Genomic DNA, 21,834 nt, shown 5'->3' on the forward strand with positions numbered 1-21,834 from the left:
AGCGCCCAACGTCACATCAACATATTTTACTCCCTGGCTGAACTCGGCCGACGAGTTGGCACGCTCCGCACACAGCAGAAGAACGTAATTAGCTTATTAATTACTCGGCATGCGCGCCATGTAGGCTTAGTAGTTTTTAGGGTCAACAATGACTAAAAGATCTTAGTTTTAATTGATTTTTTTTGTGGAGACGATTTTTATAAAGTGATTTATAATATGAAATGTTTGAATCATAAGCACAAAGTTCTATGAACATGCCAGGAAGTATGGAGCCAATTCTTTCTCAAATTTTATTGTACGAAAATTTTTCTATAGTATGACCATGATATCAAAAAAATTTATTGTAAAAATTTCAATTATAGTAAACTTGATATAAGTTAGCAAATGGTCTTTTACCACAGTGGTGAAAAGTTGTTGAGCCTTTACATGACGGCATGAGTTCGAACCCCGTCGGTTGCTAATCTAGCATCTAATTTAACCGTTGTAATCAACGGTTATAAACAGGAAGTCTATCTAAAACTAAAATAATTGTAGCCGTTGGATTAAAATCTAACGACGCGTGTTAATGGGTTAGGAGGATCCTGATCTCCTACTCAGGAGAGGATCCAATTCCCTTTTGTTTAACGTTTCTTGGTGGTGATTAGGCGGATGAAACATCAAAATAAAGTTACAGTGCTAGCGAGTCGAAGTGACCTGCTCCGATACAAAGAACGTGAACGACTATATTAGTACTTGATATTATCATTGTATTAACAACATTATATTGATGTAATGGTGGGAAATACCAACATTACATAAATAATATCTACAAAATATCGATTATTTATCAACAATATTTATTGAATATAGACTTCTCGTTGCAAACAACGTTGAACAAGTATAAGATAGCACACAAATTAGAATAACTCCATAAAGTAACAAGAAAGTTCGAGAAAATGGTATTGTCTAGTGAGAATCTAACATGAACATAATAGCAATTTTCTTTTACCGGTTATACAACCAATTATATAGAGTAAGGTCGTGTTTGACATCTAAGATTAGTTTGGAATGAATAATTCTCAAAATTAAATTATATTGAAATCAGGAACTTTCAATGTTCGTCGAAACTTTAGATCCAATTGTTAAAATATACAACAATGATATTAGCAACAAATTACTCAAGGACTACCGTGGAAAGGGTGGTAGGTTTGAATGGAAAATACTGATAATTTTATCTAATAAGTAATCAATCTTCTACCTTTAAGTTGAACATAATTTATTCATTTATTTCTCAACCTACGAGAAAATTAATTTCTATCCTCCCAACACGCAAGAAATCAAATATGTGACCATTCTCACACCTAATTATGGCCATGACCGACTGTCAAAAGGCCGTATAGATACTTTGCCAACCTCTTTTGCACCACTGGTACTGGATGTCTCATTCATGTGAAATGGGCTTAGGTTAGGCCCTACCAATACCTAACATCTCTTGGGCCTATAGGGGCCACATGGTCCTCCTGGTCACGACCTGAGCCGTTGATTACAGAGCGACTCCGGACGAGGAGAGAATTTCTCCCATCTGATCTCGTACGTCACGGAGCTTCCACGCGGGCGAAGACGTCGGCAGTCGACACGTGTGGGCCACAGCTCACTTCATTTAAACCAAAACCTCATATCATCATTTTCTCGGAGAATTTTTAGTGTGCTCGAAAAACAGGGTGAAACACCACATACTATTACACAATTACAAGAACACTTAAAAAATAAACTTTCTAATTATATAATAATATGTGGTGTTTTGTCACTTATAAGAACACTTAAAAAATAAACTTTCTAATTATATAATAATATGTAGTGTTTTGTCACTTATACCGGCGCATTGAAAAATCTCTTAACTTTCCCTTCTTTCACAATAAATGCTGACAAAGTTGGTGGCAGTCCCCGCTTTTACTCTCGTATAATGAAGAAGGAGCGGCAGAAGCTACTAAATGCGGCCCAACTACCCCAATGGGCCTCCAATTAAAACCCTCTTCATATCGGTCGGGAAAACCTCATCTCTTCTCTTCCTGCATCCTCATTTTCTTTTGCGAACATACCATAATATTGTATAATAATAATGACGATTTATGTTTGTCCAAAAAAATAATAATAATAACGACTTAAAAAATAAACGGTTCATATCATATTTTGGATAAGAAGCAAAAAAATTGCTATAGAATAGCGATATGAATTGTTCAGCATTCCCTTTTTATCAAATACTAACATTATTGATTTAGGATTTTAGACATTATTGAATTAGGAAAATGATCAACACACGTTATTTTTAAATTTAAATACTCTTTTGTCTAGTTATGTTTGTTGTTTTCATTCATTTATTTGACTTGACGAGAAAAAATATAAAATGTATGAAAAAAGTGTGCGAAAATTATCTATATGCGTCTGTAATTGTCTTAGTTGCATGCAAATACTAGAAGGATCACATTGTTATAGCGCATTTGTTTGTCGTATGATGTGATTAGGGATTGATAACCAACATTCAATTACATAAATTCATTAAGACATAATGTGTACACATCACTTATCATATCATGTAGTCGCAAATATAATATAAAAACATAATCTCCGTGACATTTGTCATTGGATAATCGTCGCGATTATTAATGTTAAATTTAACTGACGCGGAAGGTCCAGATTGAAAGCATTCAACCCCCATCCCCCCTTCATTAAATAAGCTAGTTAGACAAGACCAACTCTAACATTTCCCTTCTATTACCAGCCAATTTGTTATTCCACATTATCAAATATCACACGCAAAGAAGAATATATAGAATTGTTGATATAGCTCGTTCAGAAGATGATGAGGAAAATGATGGCGGTGTTGTTCTCCGTTTTCGTCGCCTGCGCTTCGGTTGGCGAGGTCAGAGCGGCGGCGCCAACGGTGGCGGAGAAGTGCAACGACAAGTTCCAGAAGGTGGCGGTGTGCTTGAACTACGCGACGGGGAAGGCGGATGCGCCAACGAAGGAGTGCTGTGATTCGGTGAAGGGGATAAGGGAGACTCAGCCGGAGTGCCTATGTTACGTCATTCAACAGGCCAACAATGGGAGCGAGGAGATTAAGAAGATGGGGATTCAGGTGGCCAAGTTGATCCAGCTCCCCACAGCATGCAGCTTGAAAAACGCCACTGCCTCCGACTGCCCTAGTAAGTCCTAAAACGATGTCATTTTGAGTTTACATGCTTGTCTTGATATATTATTTTTCTTTCCTTTAATACAAAAATATTATTTTTTGAGTTGAATTTGGACTAAAGTTAAATTCACAACTTAGATATAATTATGTTTCGAATTCACCATGTGAGTGAATTAAACATGAGATACATACAAGTAGTCTAATTAGGTATAAACTTGTCAGTGAGTTAAATTTAAAACATTTTACTTACAAATAAAGAGAAATATCGTTCTAAAAAAAAAAAAAAAAAACCCCGCCAGTGACGATTTGGTCTAGTGAAATCTAGTTTTTACATTGTTGGGGTAACTCATAAATTCAAATGTTTTCTTAGTTAGATTGTGATTTGCGGATTAGTCAACTAAGAATTGATTTTATTTTCTTCTTCCCTTGATTACTCAAACTAGTAGTTTCATTTGTAAAAAAAGATGTAATTTAGTTTTGTGTCACTAGATAACATCATACCCGTAGATGCTAGAAAATAAATTATGTTTTATCAAATTTTTCTTCCTAGTCTCTCACATGTGAAATGTGACATGGGGAAAAATGTTGTGGATCTCACATGGAGGTGAGAGGATAAAATTGGGAAATTTAAAGTCAGGATTTTAAAGAGTTTTCATTTATATATATCATAGCATTAGAGAGATTTTTTAATGTACCGGAAATAAGGTCCTTGACACACCAAATGTTATAATATAAGTGAGGAGAAGTTTTTCTTCACTTATCTATTTACTTGTATTTATTGATATTTGGTGTACCTGACCACGTATTCTGGCACCAAGAAAAATCTCTCAGTGCTGCATGGGGTAGGCAATTGACAGGTTGACACCTAAAGGCTCAAAATACCTCATGCCCTAATGCACCTGTCCCATCAGGGCCGCGAGGATTAATAAGCCATTGCTCCAACCTCCAACTACCAACCAGAAATATGGCTCACACACATACTGACACCAGTAGATAACCATAATTAGATTAACAAGTTGTTTGGCTCTTGATTAGTTTAGGGTTTCCTAATTAACCCTACTTAATGTGTAACACAAAGATCTTAATCCTACCTCACTAATGGTAATTGACTGACTTTGCAATATTGTGGTGTGAATGGCCAGAGCTTCTAGGCATACCTGCTGGCTCACCAGAGGCTGCTATCTTCAACAATAATGCATCATCAACGGCTACTCCCACTGCTGGAGCTGCCGGACAACAATTGGCGCCCGAAAAGGACGGAGTTTCCAAGCTTGGACCCCAGCATGCTGGTCTGATGGCAATGGCTGTGGCCATCTTCTTCTTTGCATTCCCCGCACTATATGTTTAGCTAGTATATGATCAGACGATGAAGGTTCTCTCTTGAGAAGTGTTTAAGTGCTTTTTTCTGCGTGATCTTTTTAGGGTTGTTCGCATTTGATGTGTAATTGTTTCCTTTGACTTGGTATCTACGTTTCAACTTTATTTGTGAACTTCATGCTGTAGTTACCCACTTCGGAAAACTTCTTAATGGTATTATTCGAGTTTAATATTCATTTGTTGTGGTGGGAGCTAATTCATATTTATTTGAATCAGCAAATATTTGATTCAAATAGTACGTGAAAAGGTCAGTTAATTTACAAGGAATCAAGTTTCATGGAGGTGAAAGAGGTAAAATTAGAAGTCGGGCAAGTTTCTTATCTAAATTGCATGAAGAAGAATTCAAACTCAGGTGCATAGAAGAGTGTATGATCGGAGTGTATATGTTACATATTCTTTTACTTATTTGCCTACGCTAACGTGCACATAGAAAACGGTTGGGAGAAACATGGTGTGCAGAAACAACTTAACAAAGAACTTTTATGTAACTTTGTGCCTTGGAATTCAAATTATATGGGAGTAAATGGTCACTGTGGCAGCTCAACTGCGCAAGCCAAATAGAAAGTAAAGGCACCAAATTATACTGGTTCTCAACTTCTCACACAGAACAGAAGTACCAAAATTGAATCTTTACCTCTATAAATTGAGTTTCTCTACTGTTACTAGTAATTCCCATTAATTGCAGTGTAAAGTCAATAGGGCTGCCTTCAAACTCAATATTATGGAGTAATTTTGGCTTACCATGTTCATCAGTACCAGCACCTAATGTGTCGATTTTGGCGAACCATGCTCCATCCGATGAACTCAATCGGTTAGAACATGCCCAACTGCCGGGTTGAATCCGTTCACAGTTTGTAGGACCAACACCATTCGAAGGTCAGTGGACTGCTTGCTTAGAGCAATCATATTCGGCTTTACACTCATTTGCTCACTTATTATATTTTCGCTTGCTATTCTTAATCATAACGAGCGACTCTCTTCTAATCATTACAATGTTGAAAGACCCTTCTTACAATGTGTCTTGCGTAGGGCATATTGTGCAGGACGTGAACAACAATACACTTCTTTAAAAAAAATAATAGAATTAAGAATCATCCTTCTTTCAAAAAAAACAAAAAAAAAAAGGAGTCCTCCTAATCGGCCCATCTGGACCGTCCATCCTACCCGAACTTGCAATCTCTGAAAGGGCAAACACGAAACGGTGCGCCGCGCTCGACCCGCCACTCAAATCCACTTAATCGTATATTATCGTATAGAAAACCCCTGACAATATATTCGTCGAGTCCCCAGCCAGCCAGCCAGCGCCACCGTTGCTTCTGCTAGGGCAACTTGCCTTCCTCTCTGGCATTCGAACCCGGATTCTAATATCTCGCCGCCGATATGTCTCAGGTAATCGCCTCCCACTTTCTGCAATTTCAATTTTGCATTTTGGTTTTCCCCAAATCTCCACGACGAAGCCAAATTTAGGGTTTTCCCCAATTTTTTTAGCCGCTAGTAAAGTTGATTTCTTTGTGTTCAGGTTGACAACAGAAATTCTTCAGCAGCCAAGCGTGCTAGAACCGATGGTATTTTTTTCAATTTTTAATTCTTTAATTGAGGTCCCTTTGATTCGGTTTTTGTATGTTATCAGATACAAAGATATATTTTTTGGTTATATTTTAGTTTATTTATTTGGAAGATCTAATTTCAGTAATTGTATATAATGTGCATGTGTTGATTCATAATGTTTTGAATGTGGATTTTAGGGTTTAATGCATTTGTATTATGTTTGGTGTTATGGTTTTGGAGTTCATTATTCGTGTATACGGTGTTTGTAGGTAGTCGAAGGGAAGATGATTGGACCTGCCCTAGCTGTGGGAATGATAATTTTTCATTTAGAACGACTTGCAATATGCGTAATTGCACTCAGCCGAGGCCTGCAGATCATAACTCAGTAAGACACCGACCGCGATACTGAATACTTATGAACTTGGATAAGTGTGATGCGTATAATGCATATTTGAAGTCACTTGCTAAATCCTGTTTGCATTTTGTTCTCTAAACTTTGCATGATTTGTTTGTTGGTTTTTGTATTTTGTTTAAAAAAAGAAAAGAGAGATGGGGTCAAGTGGCAGAGGGGATTTATGTTGCGAAACTTTGCACTTTATAATGAAAACTTGTATATTTGGGTTTTTTGATATTTTTTTTTGACATGGAATCTTTGTTGGGTTAATTATGTTAGATATAGATATAAAGGTTCGAGTTTTGTACATTTCAGAAACCCGCTGCTAAGCCTTTCCCAGCCCCACAGGGTTACCCGTCTGCTCCTCCTTATCTGGGCTCTGCTGCACCCTCTTCAATGTATCTTGGTGTGCCACCTTATGGTTCTTCTATCTTCAATGGATCATCCATTCCTCCCTATGATGTTCCATTTTCAGGGGGATCAGCATATCATTACAACTACGGCAGCCGCCTATCTACAGGCAGCCCCTACAGACCTCTGCATTTGTCTGGACCAACACCATATTCTAGTGGTTCCATGATTGGAAATGGTATGCTTTCTTGATTTATCCTGTGATGTCCTTGTTTTTTCTTGCTTGGATAATGGATTAATTAGTACATTGATTACTATTTTTTTTATGCTGTTTAAGCAATTTTTCCCATTTACAATTTTGTGGTTATCCCATGTTGCTGTAACCTTGCTTATGCAAGTTCCATGCCAGAGTGTTGTTGCTTGATGAGTTAGTGTCTTATGGTCTTTCTCTTGTGATTTTCTAATTTTGCAGGTGGAATGTATGGTATCCCCCCGCCTATGATGGATCGGTTTGGCCTGGGTCTGCCCATGGGCCCTGGCCCTATGGTATGTGCAAAAGCTAATGTTATTGTTGCATTCTTCGCATTTAGTCATCTTCGTTCCCTAGAACAGTCTGCTTGATATGTGTTTTCTATTGCTATTTTACAATTTAAGCCAATTTTTGCTCAGTCATTTAATGACATTTGATGCTCATTGGGCTCTCAAATTTTCTATATATTTGTTTCCGAAGTTCACAGGAAGCATTTCTTTTCTTTTGTTGAACTTGCAACAGAATACCTTGCTCTTGGATGTTGTAAAACTTTATGTATTATTTTCTTGTGCAGGGACCAAGGCCAGGATTCTTTCCAGATGATAAAGCTCAAAAGAAGGGCACAGGTCAGTTATGTAGTCTCCTTTCGAATCTCTAGTCGTTGTTGGACATCCGTAAACGATTATGTCTAAATGATCATCAAGTTTTCAACTTTATTGCACATTTAGATGCTACACGTGACAATGACTGGACATGCCCAAAATGTGGAAACGTCAACTTCTCATTTAGAACTGTTTGCAACATGAGGAAGTGCAATACACCAAAGCCTGGATCTCAGGTCTCTCTCTCCCTCTCTCCCTCTCTCTCTCTCTCTCTCTCTCTCTCTCTCTCTCTCTCTCTCTCACACACACACACACACACACACAAGTATGTTTGTGTGCATCTCCTTTCTCTGAATATTTTACATTTAAGTTTCTCTCGAGGATCAATTTTTCTGACATGCAATGTTCTCTTCTATAGCAGCCTGCAAAGATGGACAAAAGTTCCAGTAAGTCATCCCAGGCCTTTTTCTCACCAAATTAATTCCTTTTTCCTTTTACCGTTCTTGGCTTTTAACTTTGTTGTACCCTTTTTTAATGTCAATTGTTTTCAGAACAAAAGATGCCGGAAGGTAGCTGGAAGTGTGAGAAATGTAATAATATAAACTATCCATTTAGAACCAAGTGTAACAGACAGAACTGTGGAGCAGACAAACCAGCCGAGTCAAAGAAGTCCCCTTCACCTGCTCCGAATGAAAATGATCAGGTTTGTTGCATTAGACATTTTTTCTGGTTTTCTATGGGTTGCTTGGAATCCTTGTTTTTGGTGATATGTCTACACTTTACAAACGTAATATACATCTTATGTTGTGAACTATTAATGGATCAAAAGCTTTCCTTTTCCGCTTGATTTTTGTTTTTAAACTGTAGATGGATTTTGATTCTAGCTGTTTTTAATTTTCCTTGTGTATTTTCAAGTGCATCGGTTAATTTATATTTGTCTACTGTTCCAGTGAGTACTAGGACATAATTGAGGGTTGAGAAGGTCCAGAGTTGTCATCCAGCGATGCTCAATATGGGTGTCTGAAAGTCAGTCCTGTCGTCGTCGTGTTGCAGCGGTTATCGAGTTACTCTACTTTATAATGATCTGTGTCAAGTTGTATTAACTGCTATGGGATTTATGGTCTTTGTGGATCGACGCATCTTGTGTCCGCCAGTGCCATCTGTCCTGGGTTTAACAGGTTGGTTCTGGTTTCTATTAGCTAGACCCTTTACTTTTGGAATCAATTCATCTTTTCTAGTCAGTAACTCAGTAAGTTACCGCGCATGGTATGGTACCCGTTGGCTATAAAGGTTACCAAAGTTTCTGGTTTTCATTTGATCTCAACTTGTCTGTCTTTTAAGTATCTATGGTCTTCCAAGTTTGATTGTCTGACCGTTAGAGTTGGGGACGTACAGGTTTCTTTTTTAGTCAGTTGCTTGTATTTCAATTTTGAGTTGCCGATGTCCCTTGTTTCTGCGTTGTAGCCGTTGAAATTCTGTCAGGACTTTGGCTCTGGTATGGTGGTTCCACGTCTTATGGCCGTCATTAATCCCGTTACCTGAAAATTTATGTTTATTGTTTGACAGGCCGTTCAGTGTCATGTATACGCCTTTCCCCGTGTTTGTTTTGTCTATAGTAACCAAATACACTCTCGTATGCAGCCAAGAAATTGTTAATTCATACGGAGAGATTTTTCATTGTGCCCAGAACGTGAGCTGGTATGCCTTATTGTAATAATGCAGTTGGTTGAAAAATTGAAGAAATTTTTTTTTAGAACCAATTGTATTATAACATTTAGTGTATCAAGCCGTTTTCTCGGCAATTGGGTCTTCGACTGAAAGTTTGAGATATGTGGTAGCAAAAGTATTGAGTTTAATAAATGCGAAATTGAAGTTGTCAAAAAGTTGTTTCGTCTTTATGATTGATCATATGAATAAATTACCACCTGTTTCCCTTAGTTATTCAACATTCTTAATGTAACATTAGTTTTATTTTCAAAATATTCAAAAAATGGGCCATAGTAAGGGCCTTACATTTAGGGCTGGTTTCGGTTTCGGTAACTGAACCGTTTTATTCGGGAATAAGAAATAAAACTGAAACTGAACCGAAATTTTTGGTTGACTGAAAATCGGTGAAAACCAAAATATATTCGGTTTTTCGGTTGTTTGGTAAACCGAAGTGACATTTGTTTTATGGATTCGATGGAGGATTACGTGGAGAAATTGTAGGAGGATTCAACTGAGGAACTGCAAGAGGATTCGAAGGAGATTTGCTCGGAATTACATGATGGTTTGACGGAGGAGAACTAAAGAAATCCGGGTAGGGTTCGCCTCAAACTGTTCCAGAAACGGTTCTCCTTTTAAAAATAATTAGAACCCAGAGGATTAGAAATTTAGAATTAGTAAAATTATATCAAGCCCCAACTCGATTTTAAAATCGTCAACTGGGAACTCTTAATTCAACTTTAAAATTCCCAAATCGTAAGCCTTAAAATCAATTTCAAAATTTCCAAATTGAATATCCAAATCCAATTTAAAATTCATAATTTTTCCATTTAAAAAAAAAAAAAAATCACGAAGTTTTTCCATTCAGGAAAACCGAATACCATGCCAAAAATTTTGGTAAGTTTCAGTTTTGGTTATCAAACGGTTTGGTATTTACTGGGTTTGATTTTTTAGGTTGGTTTCATGGTTTGGTAGGGATCGGGTCAGGTTTTGTTTTGTCGGGTATTTTTTTCAGTCCTACTGATAGGGACTCGAGAAAAAAGACAGATAAAAGGAAGAAAAAGGGAAAAGATAAAGGCTAAAACATTTGATTTTTCATTTTATACTTTCCCAAATGATGAAAGTTGGTTCTTATACAACCGTAGAGAAAGGAGTGTACATGATTGGAACACATCTCCACTCTCTACCTAGTTGGATGATGCCAACATTAACAACTGAAAAGACAATAATACCATAAAGATAATAGCCTAGTTACAATATAGTCCAGAGTCCTAACAATCCTCCCCCCTAAGAAAAAGCTTGTCCTCAAGCGTTAGAGTCTAGGAAACGGTCCAAGATGACATCGGCATCTTCCCAAGTAGCGTCATGTTCTGGTAGACCCAACCATTTGATAAGCCAGCGTGTTACCACCTTGTTTCCGCGTTTGATCATTCCACGTCAGGATGGTTTTAAGAGTCTATATGACAAACCCGGTATCAGAGATTGGCATGAGCACAGTAGAAGAGACCACATGAGAGCCGAGCTTGGGTTTGAGAAGGGAGACATGGAACGTTGGGTAGATGCGGGAGGAAGGAAGCAGATCCAAAGTATAAGCAACCTTGCCTACACGAGCCAGGACATTGTAGGGTTCATAGAATTGAGATGCCAGTTTACGACAGTTGTTGTGACTTACTGAAGATTGGCGATATGGTTGTAAGCGGAGGAAGACCCAATCACCAACCTGAAATTCTCGCTTAGAATGTTTCTTATTGGCATAAAGACACATTCGAGCTTGGGCAAATTGCAGGTTCTCGCGCAGGTGGCGGATGAGAGCATCACGGTCACGCAAGATGGTATCCACAAGGTGAACTGGAGATGAACCCGGTAAGTAGGACATGACACGTAAGGGTGGGTGACCATAGACAGCTTCGAATAGGGTCATTTGGATGGCCAAATGGAAGGTGGTATTATACCACCATTCAGCCTACGGTAACCGGTCAACCCTGGATTTTGGTTTGTCATCCACAAAGCTGTGAAGGTAAAGTTCCAACACATTTGTTTGGCTGTCGAACTAAAGGTGATAGGTAGAGCTGCGACATAACTGTGAATCGTGCAACTTGAAGAAGGATTCCCAGAAATGACTGATAAAAATTGGATTGCGGTCGCTGACAATTGTGGCTGGAATACCATGGAGACGAAATACCTCTCGAAGGAAGACATCAGCAACCTTGGCAGCAAAATAAGGATGTTTGATGGGTATAAAATGGGCATACTTAGAGAGCCGGTCCACGATCGTAAAAATGGCTTACGACCCTAAGTAGAGGGAAAACCTTCGATAAAATCCATAGCAATATCAGTCCAAGTTTGTATGCTGTTAGGTATCACAGCTAGCAACAAATGACTTAACGTCTTTCTTTAGACCAAGCTAATGGAAATTACGAAGTATCCTCTTGTAAGTGCGAATGAAGCTCGAGTGCCCTGCTCTTGGGGAATAATGGAATTCCTCCAAAATACAGCATTGCCAAGGTAAGGAAGCAGCCACAAAAATACCGTATTTATTGTATAAGAGATCACCTTAAAGAGAAAAATGTGCAAGAGCTGACTGGTGGTTTTGTAGTGCCTGGAAAATAGCAGCAGCTTCGGGGTTGTGGGCATACTCAGCTTGGATCTCGAAGATGCTGTCAAAGATAGGTTGGGAGATGCCCATCAACACCAAGCATTCATGCTGTTAGGACAAGGCATCAACGGCCATATTTGTAGAACCCGAACGGTATTTCAAGGTGTAATTGTAACCCAACAATTTAAGAAGCCATTTCTGTTAAGTGGGTGTTGTGATTCGCTGATTGAAGAAGTGTTTCAATGTTTGATGGCCTGTGAGTATTGTCAAAGGGTGCCCGAGTTAGTAGAGACATCATTTTTGGACTGCAAAGACTATCGCCATCATCTCCTTATCGTAGACCAACAAGGCTTTATGTTTCTCTGCTAAGGACTTGCTAAAAAAAACGACAGAATGGTGGTCCTGCGAAACCACAACCCTAATGTCCGCGTCGAAAACATCGCATTCCACGGTGAAGAGCTTAGAGAAGTTCGAAAGAGCGAGGATTGGGGTAGACAACATAACATGTTTGAGAGTTGTGAAGACGTGTTCTGCTGTCGGTGTTCATTTAAAATTGTCCTTCTTGAGAAGGTCCATTAAGCGACGAGCAATGAGGCCAAAATTATGCACAAATTTCCAGTAATAGTTGGTTAACCCAAGGAACCTACGCAAGCCTTTTAGTGTACGGGGAGGAGGGTAATCCAAGATGCATTGCACCTTGTGAGAGTCAATGGCAAAGCCGACTGCTGAAATGATATGGCTGAGGTAAGCTACAGTAAGTTGGCCAAAAGAGCACTTGGCGGCTTTGAGCTTCAGGTCGTGTACCCTCAGAACCTCAAATACAGAGGTTAAATGTTGCAGGTGCGATGGTAAATCTAGACTAAACATGAGAATGCCATCGAAAAAGACCAAGACAAACTTTCGCAAAAATGGCTTGAAGATGGAATTCATTAAGGCTTAGAATGTAGAAGGAGCATTGCAGAGGCCGAAAGGCATGACCAAGAAAATGAAGTGCCCATCATGTGTGCGGAAAACTGTTTTGGGGATGTCTGGTACATGCATACGGATTTGATAGAATCCCAACCGGAGATCGAGTTTGAAGAAAACCTTAGCGTGACGAAGTTCATTGACCAGCTCGGCAATGGTGGGCACGGGAAAGGGGAACTTAATAGTCACCAGATTTAGACCCCGGTAGTCCACACAAAAACGCCAAGTTTTGTCGGCCTTGTAAACCAATAAGGCAGGGGATGAAAAAGGACTTGAGTTGGGCAGATAACCCTTGCCGCTAGCATTTCCTCCACCTGTCGTTCAATTTCAGCTTTTTAAATATGTGAGTAATGGTAAGGACGAACATTCACTGGTAGAGTACTCGGCAACAAGGTGATTCGGTGGTCAATTTCACGACGGAGTGGAAGGCTCGTAGGAGTAACAAACAGATCCGAGTAGCTATCCAATAGAAAGGTAAGTGCCATTGGGGTGGGTTGAACCTCCAAAGGTAGTGAGTTAGCATAGAAGAAAGAGAATAGCAAAGAGCCCACGTCCAGCAACAGAGCGACGGAAGATGACGAAGAGAGGGTTGTGGGAATATCAGACGGACGCAACCCAACCAAACGATAGTTAGTCCCATTAATTTGGAATGCCATAACCTTGTCTTTGAAGTGCCAACCGATGTATCCCAAAGTCTCTAACCATTCAGCTTCAAGGACAAGATCACACTCGACGATGGAGAGGAGACGCACATCTGAACTAAACTTATAACCCTGTAAATTGACCGAGACATTGTATGCAATCCCTTTGGTATAGCAGAGGCGGCCATTAGCTACAACTATTGGTTCAATACATGAGCTGTTAATACGGAGATCGAGGCGAGTTGCAAGTGAGGGGTTGAGGAAATTAAGGTCAGCACAAGAGTCAACAAAAACCTGAATAGGCAGAGTATCTACGTGACCCACAATGTGCATAGCACCGCCTCGCGTGCGTTTGGGAGAGGCCAAAGCGTTGAGGGTGATGGGTTCAATATTTTCCCCAGAGGCTTATCTGGAATCGGTTGTGTATCTTCAGAAAATGTATTGGAGGCTGCCTCAGAGACGGACGTCGCATCCAAAAGTAACAAGTAGGGTGTGGCACATGTGTGACCTGGAAAGTATTTCTCAGGGCAGTAAAGACACTGGCCTCGTTAACAGCGTTCACGGATTTCCACCGGAGATAGGCGCAGAGGTGGCCAAGCCGGCAAGGAGGAAGATGGTCTGGTGGGTGAAGCAGACACTGTCGATGATGGTGCAGGAAACGTTGGAGGGGCGAAGAGAGTAGAGGCGAAATATGCTACGACGCTGTTACTGCTTGTTGTCATAAATACGAGTGAGCTCTATGGTGCGGGGATTGGGCTAATACATCATCTTGTAAGTCCAACTTAAGCCCGCCAAGGAAAACCCCTAAAAGTTAGGCATCGGTCCAACCTTGGGCTCAGCAAGACAAACGAATGAAATCGTTAACATAAGCCTCATAAAAGGCTTTTTGGGACACATGAGAGAATGACATATTAAAGTCCAATTGATCACCGGGCTCAAACCGTTGTAAGAGACATTTTGTAAACGTGGCCCATAAGCCCGACCCAACTTGTTGTTTATACCATTTGAACCATAAAGCCGCATCACCAGTGAAATGGAGGCCCGCGATCGTGACTTGGTTGAGGGGATCGACACCATGATAGTCCAAAAACTCTTCTGCAAGTGCTAACCAGTTGTACGGGTTGTCGCTGCAGAATCGGATGAGCTCGATTTTCATGAATTTGGGACCATGGGAGGGGGTCGAGGCACCAGAAAAGATTGGGTGTTGCTAGTGGTTGGGAAAATGTGTAGGAGAAGGATGTCGAAGGGTAGTAGTGGACATCGAAAACTGGGGTGACGCCTGCAGGTATTCGGTCATGGGGGATAAGGTGTAAGGAATATATGGGGATTTGGAGTAATGAGAACCCTATGTATGTGGAGGTACAACAGCTGGGGGTGGGGCAGCGGGGTGGGCGCCGAGCTAATCGGAATTTGGAGAGAACCGATTGGGATCTGGGAGATCTGGGTAAGTGGCGACGGTTAGCGGAACAACCAGAGCTCCTCCATCAAGTGGGACTGGAACGTCTCTTGGCGAGTGGCCAACATTGACACCGAGTCATGAAACCCATTAAGCTGTTCAAGTATTTGGTGTTGCTAATACTCCAGCTCGAGATTGGCCTTCGTGACGTCGGCAACAACCACGAAGGCTTTGCTCTTGCCCATAGAAGACAACACCTGGATGCTAATACCAGACGATAAGGACTCGAGGAAGAAGACAGATAGAAGGAAGAAAAGGGGAAAAGATAAAGACTAAAACATTTGATTTTTCATTTCATACTTTTTCAAATGGTGAAAGTTGGTTCTTATACAACCCTAGAGAAAGGCTTGTACATGATTGGAACACATCTCCACTCTCTACCCCATTGGATGATGCCAACATTAACTGAAAAGACAATAATACCATAAAGATAATAGCCTGGTTACAATATAGTCCAGAGTCCTAACACCTACTCATATTGGCCCTTAAGTTATTTTTGTTTTATTTTGAATGGAGTTTAAGGGCGAATATGAGTGTGGTTCCATTTTATAGTCATAGCTTTAAATCGAAGTTCTTTTACACCTACGGGTTTGGTGGGTTTCTTCTTGATTTATAGTGAATATGTAGAGGTAAAAGAACTTTCATTTAAAGCTATGAGTGTGGTCAAAATAACATTTTACGTAAACATGTACAACCCTTGGCCCCCCATTGTTCCCATTTTCAGGTTTTCCAGTTCCCACAACCAGTTGAAGGCGGCGTTTCGAAGGCAAACGTTGGTGGCCTGGCCTTATGAAAGGCACCGGCAGCCTGGCGCACGGAGCCATTAGGCATGGCGAGGCCATTGTGATTGCGGTTGGGCACCGAGAACTCGACTGGTGGAAATCAGTTTTGTTTTTTCATTTGTTATTAAAAGAGAACAATAGACGGTGTTTTTGATGTATATACATCTTAACTTGAATTGTTTCCTCCTGCTCTAAAGAACGGTAATGGCTGCTCATGAAATATATAGTATGTCTTTCTCCGCAAGGGATCTACCGCTAAGTTCCGTGACCACCGGAAAAAAAAGGCCCGGTCAAGCAAGTTTATCATCGTGGGTTCCTTCAATTTGACGTACAAGTCACAACAACCACCAGTATATAAGAAAATCCACAAATATAAAGCAATATCCCAACAACGAACCAAATTTGCAAAAAATTGTCAAATTATTGATGCAATAACAAAGAAGATAGAGTAGCTAGCACCAAAGTAACACACACAGCCCTTGAATTTGCAACCATGCCCAATCCCCAGATTCTCGTCTGTAGTAAACCAAAGCAAGGCCGAGTTTCTGGAAGACAATGACATATTGTTACAAGTAGCCTGATTATCAAAAGGTACTCAAAACACACAACTCAGAACTCACAATTTTTCAACATAAAACTTCATTAGTGTAGTAATCAAGAGGCAAAGAAAAATCAAATATAGCAGTAAGATCAGATAGGCAATGCAAACTAACACCATTGAAGGAACTAACCTTCACAAACGACAAGTTATACGGGTGAAAGAATAGTTATCTTAGGTGGAGTTAACTGAATTGGTTTGGGTGATAGCCAAACTCATACGGCGCCTTGAACTGATGAAGATCCTGAAAGTGGTTGCTGACATTACTGTGTGAGTGGGAGACATGTGCTTGGGTATCGAGGGACGGATGCTGACTTTGCCAGTACTCTGAAGAGACCGGCACACCTTGAGTCATTGCATGCATCCCCTGTTGAGGCGAGTTGTTATGATAGCTTTGGTTGGTATCAAGTGGAAAAGGTTTCGACTCGCCTGAAACCCAAGGACTTGTTGACAGAAGAGAGAGAGCACGATGAATATCCCGTGTTGCATCCAGGTTGAAGGAAATCATAGATTCTTCAGCACCTGCAAACATAAGAAAATAAAACTTACACCACCTTTTAACATATATGAAAATCGATGAACTATGAGATGTGATACTATTTAAATCCAAACAAAAACATTGAGGTTCAAGAATATTTCAAAAAGTGAAGACAAAAAATGATTGATTATGAATCATAAAGCAGTAGTGTGAAGTAAAACAGACCTTGGTTGAGAACCTCAGCTGCAGTGCTCTCAGATGGTGACAGCCTACTGGAATCCTGATAAAGCATGGTTATCGAGCCTGGAGTTTCATTGTTGGCAAAATTTAGCTGCCTGGCATTGCCTCCTGCTTTTGCAGGATTTGGAAAATAATCTTTCGTTTGTGCGAACTTGAGGTTGCACGAGCCATCCCATGTTAAATTTGAAGCATGCTTTGTGTAAACATATGGACCTTGGTCAAAAGCAAGGCTCATCTGTTGCCTGTCATCTGCATTGGAGCGAAAAGCCAGCTCAACGTTACTGGATAAGTAACAGGACAGTACAAATATGATTAAGTACTTAACATTAGCATTAATCTAAAAGCATGCCAGATGACCAATATTGCAGTTGGCTTATTTCTCAGGGATAGATAACTACTGGCTTTTGCATTGGAACGCAGAGGATCTTCAAAAGTAAATCTCGAAAAAATGCATGAGATGAACTATTGGATGAGTGAATTAACACGGGTTGGCTTGTTTGCATCCCTGACAAGTCTAAAACAGAAACAGAATCGCACCGTTTAAACTAAGATTTAAACAAGCATCCTTGGTCTATATCACGATTTGAAGTATGTTGGTAAGTGGCACGAATTTGAGCATGAGTTCAAAACCTGTAATGAACAGTGATGAAGACAGCCTCGCTGGGTGTCTCGCTACTTCTGTCTGTGGCTTGCGGCGCCTTGCATTGTGATCAGAAAGACGCCTGCGACAGCTTCGCTTGTTTTCATCAAATTCAGAAAGGCCGTGGAACCTTTAAGAGTACAAAGGATTTATTCATATGAAGATCGACTTCAGAAAAAACTCAAGCTCATTCTGATTAAACCTTTAAAAGAAACAAAACAACATCATAATTCAGAAAACAAGTCATCTCTAACAAGCTTTACCTGCTACACTGCTGGCAAAACCGGCGTTCCACACCATCTACAACAACCTTCGGAGATTTGGAATGATTTGCACAAATCCTATGTTTGCGATGGTAATCTTTGACTGATGAAAGATCAAGATTGCAGCCTTCAACTTGGCAGTGTGATGCAAACGCACTCTGAGCAGGGAACTTATACCTCTTTGTCCTTGTCGGTATTGATGTGGAAATAACAGAAAGAGAAGAGGTCTCATGATTATTTCCTGCACAAACGTCTTCGAAGTACATCCGCTTACCAAGCTTTAGACTGAGCAAGGGCTCGCCAGAGCCAGCCGAAACCTCATGAGTTGGAGAAGATCCAAGGGCCTCAGCTTCAGCTGAATCCTTTTTATCAAAGAAATCCTTTGGGAAACCTTCAGAAGACTCAAAGTTGAAATTGGATTTCTTACTTTCCCCGACCGAAGAATTGACAGAAGCTGATTTCGAACACTTTGATGAACCATCTCCAAAATCAGAGCCGGAAACACCACTACCCCCATCACCCCCAGTCGAATACAAAGATTCAGAGTTCAGTCCTCGTTCCCTTTCAATGCCCCAGTCTGCTGGTTGTAACTTCTTAGGATTTTCAGTAACTTTTGCACCATACATGAAAAGGTTCTCCAAATCCCATGGTGAAGGAGGTTTTTCATTCCACTCCATCATCAGCACCGAATTCATAAAACTACTTCAAAATCGTGACTTCAGATAACGCAAAAGCAACCAGCCACCAGATGCTGCAAACATATAATACCACACACAAGATTATATGAAAGCACATATGTTGCAAAGTAAATGGGAGTATCAACACGATGCTATGTCAAATTGTCAATTAACTAATCGTAAACACTGTCCACAAACAAGAAAGCAAACACAGTAAATCTTTTTTGCAGATCAAAGAACATTGTGGAATTGCTTGAGCTTAGATCTGCACAAATACAAAAAGCTCAAACAATGCAGACCAAACAATTAAATACACAAGCAAAAGAAGCATCTCACCGCAGAGAAACCGTGTCCCAACCCCTGTAAATCGTTTTCACAGCTATAACTAGTATTTCTAAATCACTGTCCTTCCTCTAAAGCTAATAAATTGATGTCAGATTTTTAAGACACACAGATGCAATAGTCCCCATCTACTCCATTTGACCGAAAAGACACGACTCCGATTACATAAATCCAAAACCCTACCTACTGTATTCCACACATCCGAGTCATTTCTTCTCAGTCAAGTAGTTTTAACAGTCCCCAACAATTCACAAACTTACAACCAAACCTCAACCCCCAGTAAGTTTGTCAACTGCTCCCCATTCCTCTGCAAATATTTTGAGGTGAAATTTAGGCTAACCCGGATTTTTACTCTCGGACCCAAGATGAAATTTACCACCTTTATACATGAACATTACCTCTCTCTCTCTCTCTCCAATTATTTCTAATAATTTTGTTTTTCTTCTTTTAACTTGTTACCGTCACCTTTACACACATACCCTGTACTTTCCAGACCTTTTAGCTCCAATAATTCATATATTCAATACAGTCGAAATCTCATAAAGTCGGCCATTCAATAACCCCCACCTACTACCCCCTATCAAGCATCAATCAACATTTACACTTCACCTCCATTGCTCTGCAATTCATACATTCCTCCAAAAAATAAAAATAAAAATAAAACCCCCTCAAAGCCTCTTGTAATGGTCTCGTAGCTCAGTTGCTTAAGAGCATTCTCCATTGCATACGAGGTCTCGGAATTTGAATCCTCCTCCCCTAATATCAATTGTATAAAAAAATATAAAAAGTAAAATCTCAAAGCCTCTTCCTTTCTAGTCACCAAGAAATTGTCACCAGTCAACAAGCGTATTCACACATCAAATTGAGCAACTTAATATCTTAATCAAATGGGTTTTTAATCCCAAAAAGAAAGATTACTTCTTTTTGCTTTTCCTAAATTTTGCTTTACTAAATACCCAATAATTTTTTTATTTTAATTATACAAAATCTGGAACCAGACCCCCAAAGAAATTGCTTTTAGCCTTTTATGCATGTACCAACGAAGCTCAATAATTTTCCAGTACAATATACGGTAAAAATATAAAATAAAATTTCAGTTCCCACTAATTTAAATACATTACAGGAAGAAAGAAATAAATAAATAAAAATCTAAAACTAATTTTCCAAAATTAGAAATTCCAGCAGCTTCAATCGCCATAATTGCTCTCTTGTTTCCCCAAAAACAGATACCAATCTAATATCGGCACAATCACAGCCGCGGCGACTCATCGTTTCCCAAAACTTCCAAAATATAACATACAGCATACATATTGATTCCATTCAGCAGAAAGATAAAAATTAAAAAAAACCCAACTTTTATACCATGAACTGCTACGAGTACAGAGGGAAAAGGAGAAAAGTGAAAAATTGGAAAATGATTGCGAGCTGAGGTTGTAATTAGTAAAACTTACATGGTGATTTGGGGAAGGTTGCAGAGGAGCTTTTGAGGTATTAAAGAAAGAAAAGCATTTTCTGGCAGTAATCCCCCATTCCCTTTCCTAAAGTTTCAATCTTTGGTGGTAAGAATTGACCAGTGAGCGAGAGGAGAGCGGAGAGAGAAAGAGAGAGGAGCGAGAGACATCAAACTTTTCCTTTGCTTTTGGGTCTTTGGCAGCTTTGTCTTTTATACCCTTTTTCTTCTTACTTTCTCTCGGTAAACCCAACAGGGAAAAAGCGTCCGAAAAAGAAAAGAAAAATAATTGGAGAAAGACTCTCCGGTTCGTCCGGTTCACCCGTCCAACCGAATGGTCACCGACTTTTTTTTCTTTTTCTTGTATATATCGGAGAAGAAATGTTCGAATACAAACCTCAGATGTAGAGTTAACGTTTTTAATCATCTTATTTAGGTTGGGCGTCTTAAATTTGATTCACACAAATATGAGAATGATGTATATTTTGTGTCCCTGTGAGTTCAATACTAAATTGTGGTTCATTATGATTTGTTGTAGTTAAATTAACATTTGGTTAGTAAAAAGTATTGACGCATGATTAAAAGAGCAACTCAGATAGATGAACTTCAACGTAAATAGTATTTTTTACCATGAATATTGTTGCTTGGTGTTTTCAAAGCCTGTTTGAAAAAATGACGAGACGAATCAAACTTGTTGCTTATTTACACATGATGTACAATGGATTTCAGTTGTTAAAACGATTAGTGGGTCAAAAACTACTTTTAATTATTTTGGGTATTTTTGTACTTTTATCGTTTTATTTCCTTTTGATGTTAGAGTGTCATGGATGTCACATTCCAGTCCGGATCCCCACCACATTATGGGCTCAACTCCACCGTAGCACGATATTGTCTACTTTGGGCCTCGACCATGCCCTCACGGTTTTGTTTCTGGGAACTCAGACGAGAACTTCTCAATGGGTCACCCATCCTGGGAATGCTCTCGTCCAAACTCAATTAACTTCGGAGTTCCAATGGAACCTGAAGCCATTGAGCTCCTAAAAAGCCCCGTACTAGGTAGAGATGGGAATATACATATAAGGCATAGAGGATCCACTCTCATGGGCAATGTGGGATCTAACAATCCACCCCCCTTAGGAGCCCGACGTCCTCGTCGGCACACTTCCGCCCAGGAATTGGCTCTGATACCAAATTGTCACATCTCGGCCCGAGCCCCCACCACATCCCGGGCTCAACTCTACCATAGCACAATATTGTCCGCTTTGGGCCCCTACCACACCCTCACAATTTTGTTTCTGGGAACTCACACA

The 21,834-nt window shown here is 39.8% G+C and overlaps 4 protein-coding genes across 8 annotated transcripts; 2 read left to right on the plus strand and 2 right to left on the minus strand.

Moving 5' to 3' along the window:
• Positions 1 to 2,636: 2,636 nt before the first annotated feature.
• LOC125471515 (non-specific lipid transfer protein GPI-anchored 1-like) lies at positions 2,637 to 4,722 on the plus strand. The gene is made up of 2 exons (XM_048571982.1): positions 2,637 to 3,182; positions 4,312 to 4,722. The coding sequence occupies exons 1-2, from the start codon at positions 2,837 to 2,839 to the stop codon at positions 4,515 to 4,517; spliced, it is 552 nt and encodes a 183-aa protein (XP_048427939.1). The 5' UTR covers positions 2,637 to 2,836; the 3' UTR covers positions 4,518 to 4,722.
• Positions 4,723 to 5,773: 1,051 nt separating this feature from the next.
• LOC125471514 (ranBP2-type zinc finger protein At1g67325-like) lies at positions 5,774 to 9,009 on the plus strand. 2 transcript variants are annotated; one of them, XM_048571981.1, is made up of 10 exons: positions 5,774 to 5,935; positions 6,066 to 6,111; positions 6,364 to 6,479; positions 6,804 to 7,077; positions 7,312 to 7,385; positions 7,664 to 7,715; positions 7,818 to 7,927; positions 8,113 to 8,137; positions 8,243 to 8,394; positions 8,642 to 9,009. In XM_048571981.1, exons 1-10 carry the CDS (start codon positions 5,927 to 5,929, stop codon positions 8,642 to 8,644), a joined length of 861 nt encoding a protein of 286 aa, XP_048427938.1. In that variant the 5' UTR covers positions 5,774 to 5,926; the 3' UTR covers positions 8,645 to 9,009. The 2 variants fall into 2 exon arrangements, with proteins under 2 accessions (XP_048427938.1, XP_048427937.1); XM_048571980.1 differs by having other exon boundaries at positions 5,775 to 5,935; positions 8,110 to 8,137.
• A 1,842-nt stretch (positions 9,010 to 10,851) lies between these two features.
• LOC125471401 lies at positions 10,852 to 11,316 on the minus strand. The gene has a single exon (XM_048571722.1). The coding sequence runs from the start codon at positions 11,314 to 11,316 to the stop codon at positions 10,852 to 10,854; it is 465 nt and encodes a 154-aa protein (XP_048427679.1).
• Positions 11,317 to 16,171: 4,855 nt separating this feature from the next.
• On the minus strand, positions 16,172 to 20,717 carry LOC125467797 (squamosa promoter-binding-like protein 2). 4 transcript variants are annotated; one of them, XM_048571975.1, is made up of 6 exons: positions 20,526 to 20,717; positions 18,056 to 18,806; positions 17,783 to 17,922; positions 17,138 to 17,401; positions 16,568 to 16,956; positions 16,172 to 16,381 (listed from the first exon to the last, which is right to left on the minus strand). In XM_048571975.1, exons 2-5 carry the CDS (start codon positions 18,748 to 18,750, stop codon positions 16,619 to 16,621), a joined length of 1,437 nt encoding a protein of 478 aa, XP_048427932.1. In that variant the 5' UTR covers positions 18,751 to 18,806; positions 20,526 to 20,717; the 3' UTR covers positions 16,172 to 16,381; positions 16,568 to 16,618. The 4 variants fall into 4 exon arrangements, with proteins under 4 accessions (XP_048427932.1, XP_048427935.1, XP_048427934.1 ...); XM_048571978.1 differs by lacking the exon at positions 20,526 to 20,717 and adding an exon at positions 19,258 to 19,450; XM_048571977.1 differs by lacking the exon at positions 20,526 to 20,717 and adding an exon at positions 19,069 to 19,230.
• Between the last annotated feature and the right edge of the window lie 1,117 nt (positions 20,718 to 21,834).

Source organism: the organism of the source record quoted next, unplaced genomic scaffold, assembly GCF_019419815.1.
Source record: "Pyrus x bretschneideri cultivar Hongxiangsu unplaced genomic scaffold, Pyrus_bretschneideri_v1 Contig6, whole genome shotgun sequence".
Classification (NCBI taxonomy): domain Eukaryota; kingdom Viridiplantae; phylum Streptophyta; class Magnoliopsida; order Rosales; family Rosaceae; genus Pyrus; species Pyrus x bretschneideri.

What these genes read in the sequence shown, in the direction of transcription:
- LOC125471515 (XM_048571982.1), top strand. Translation starts at nt 2,837, where the DNA reads ATGATGAGGAAAATGATGGCGGTGTTGTTCTCCGTTTTCGTCGCCTGC. An exon ending in CACTGCCTCCGACTGCCCTA is followed by an intron (nt 3,183 to 4,311) that starts GTAAGTCCTAAA and finishes GTGAATGGCCAG; the next exon opens with AGCTTCTAGGCATACCTGCT.
- LOC125471514 (XM_048571980.1), top strand. An exon ending in CAAGCGTGCTAGAACCGATG is followed by an intron (nt 6,112 to 6,363) that starts GTATTTTTTTCA and finishes CGGTGTTTGTAG; the next exon opens with GTAGTCGAAGGGAAGATGAT. An exon ending in AGCTCAAAAGAAGGGCACAG is followed by an intron (nt 7,716 to 7,817) that starts GTCAGTTATGTA and finishes TTGCACATTTAG; the next exon opens with ATGCTACACGTGACAATGAC.
- LOC125471401 (XM_048571722.1), bottom strand. Translation starts at nt 11,316, where the DNA reads ATGACCCTATTCGAAGCTGTCTATGGTCACCCACCCTTACGTGTCATG.
- LOC125467797 (XM_048571975.1), bottom strand. Translation starts at nt 18,750, where the DNA reads ATGAATTCGGTGCTGATGATGGAGTGGAATGAAAAACCTCCTTCACCA. An exon ending in TTTTGCCAGCAGTGTAGCAG is followed by an intron (nt 17,923 to 18,055) that starts GTAAAGCTTGTT and finishes GTACTCTTAAAG; the next exon opens with GTTCCACGGCCTTTCTGAAT. An exon ending in AGCTGAGGTTCTCAACCAAG is followed by an intron (nt 16,957 to 17,137) that starts GTCTGTTTTACT and finishes TTATGTTTGCAG; the next exon opens with GTGCTGAAGAATCTATGATT.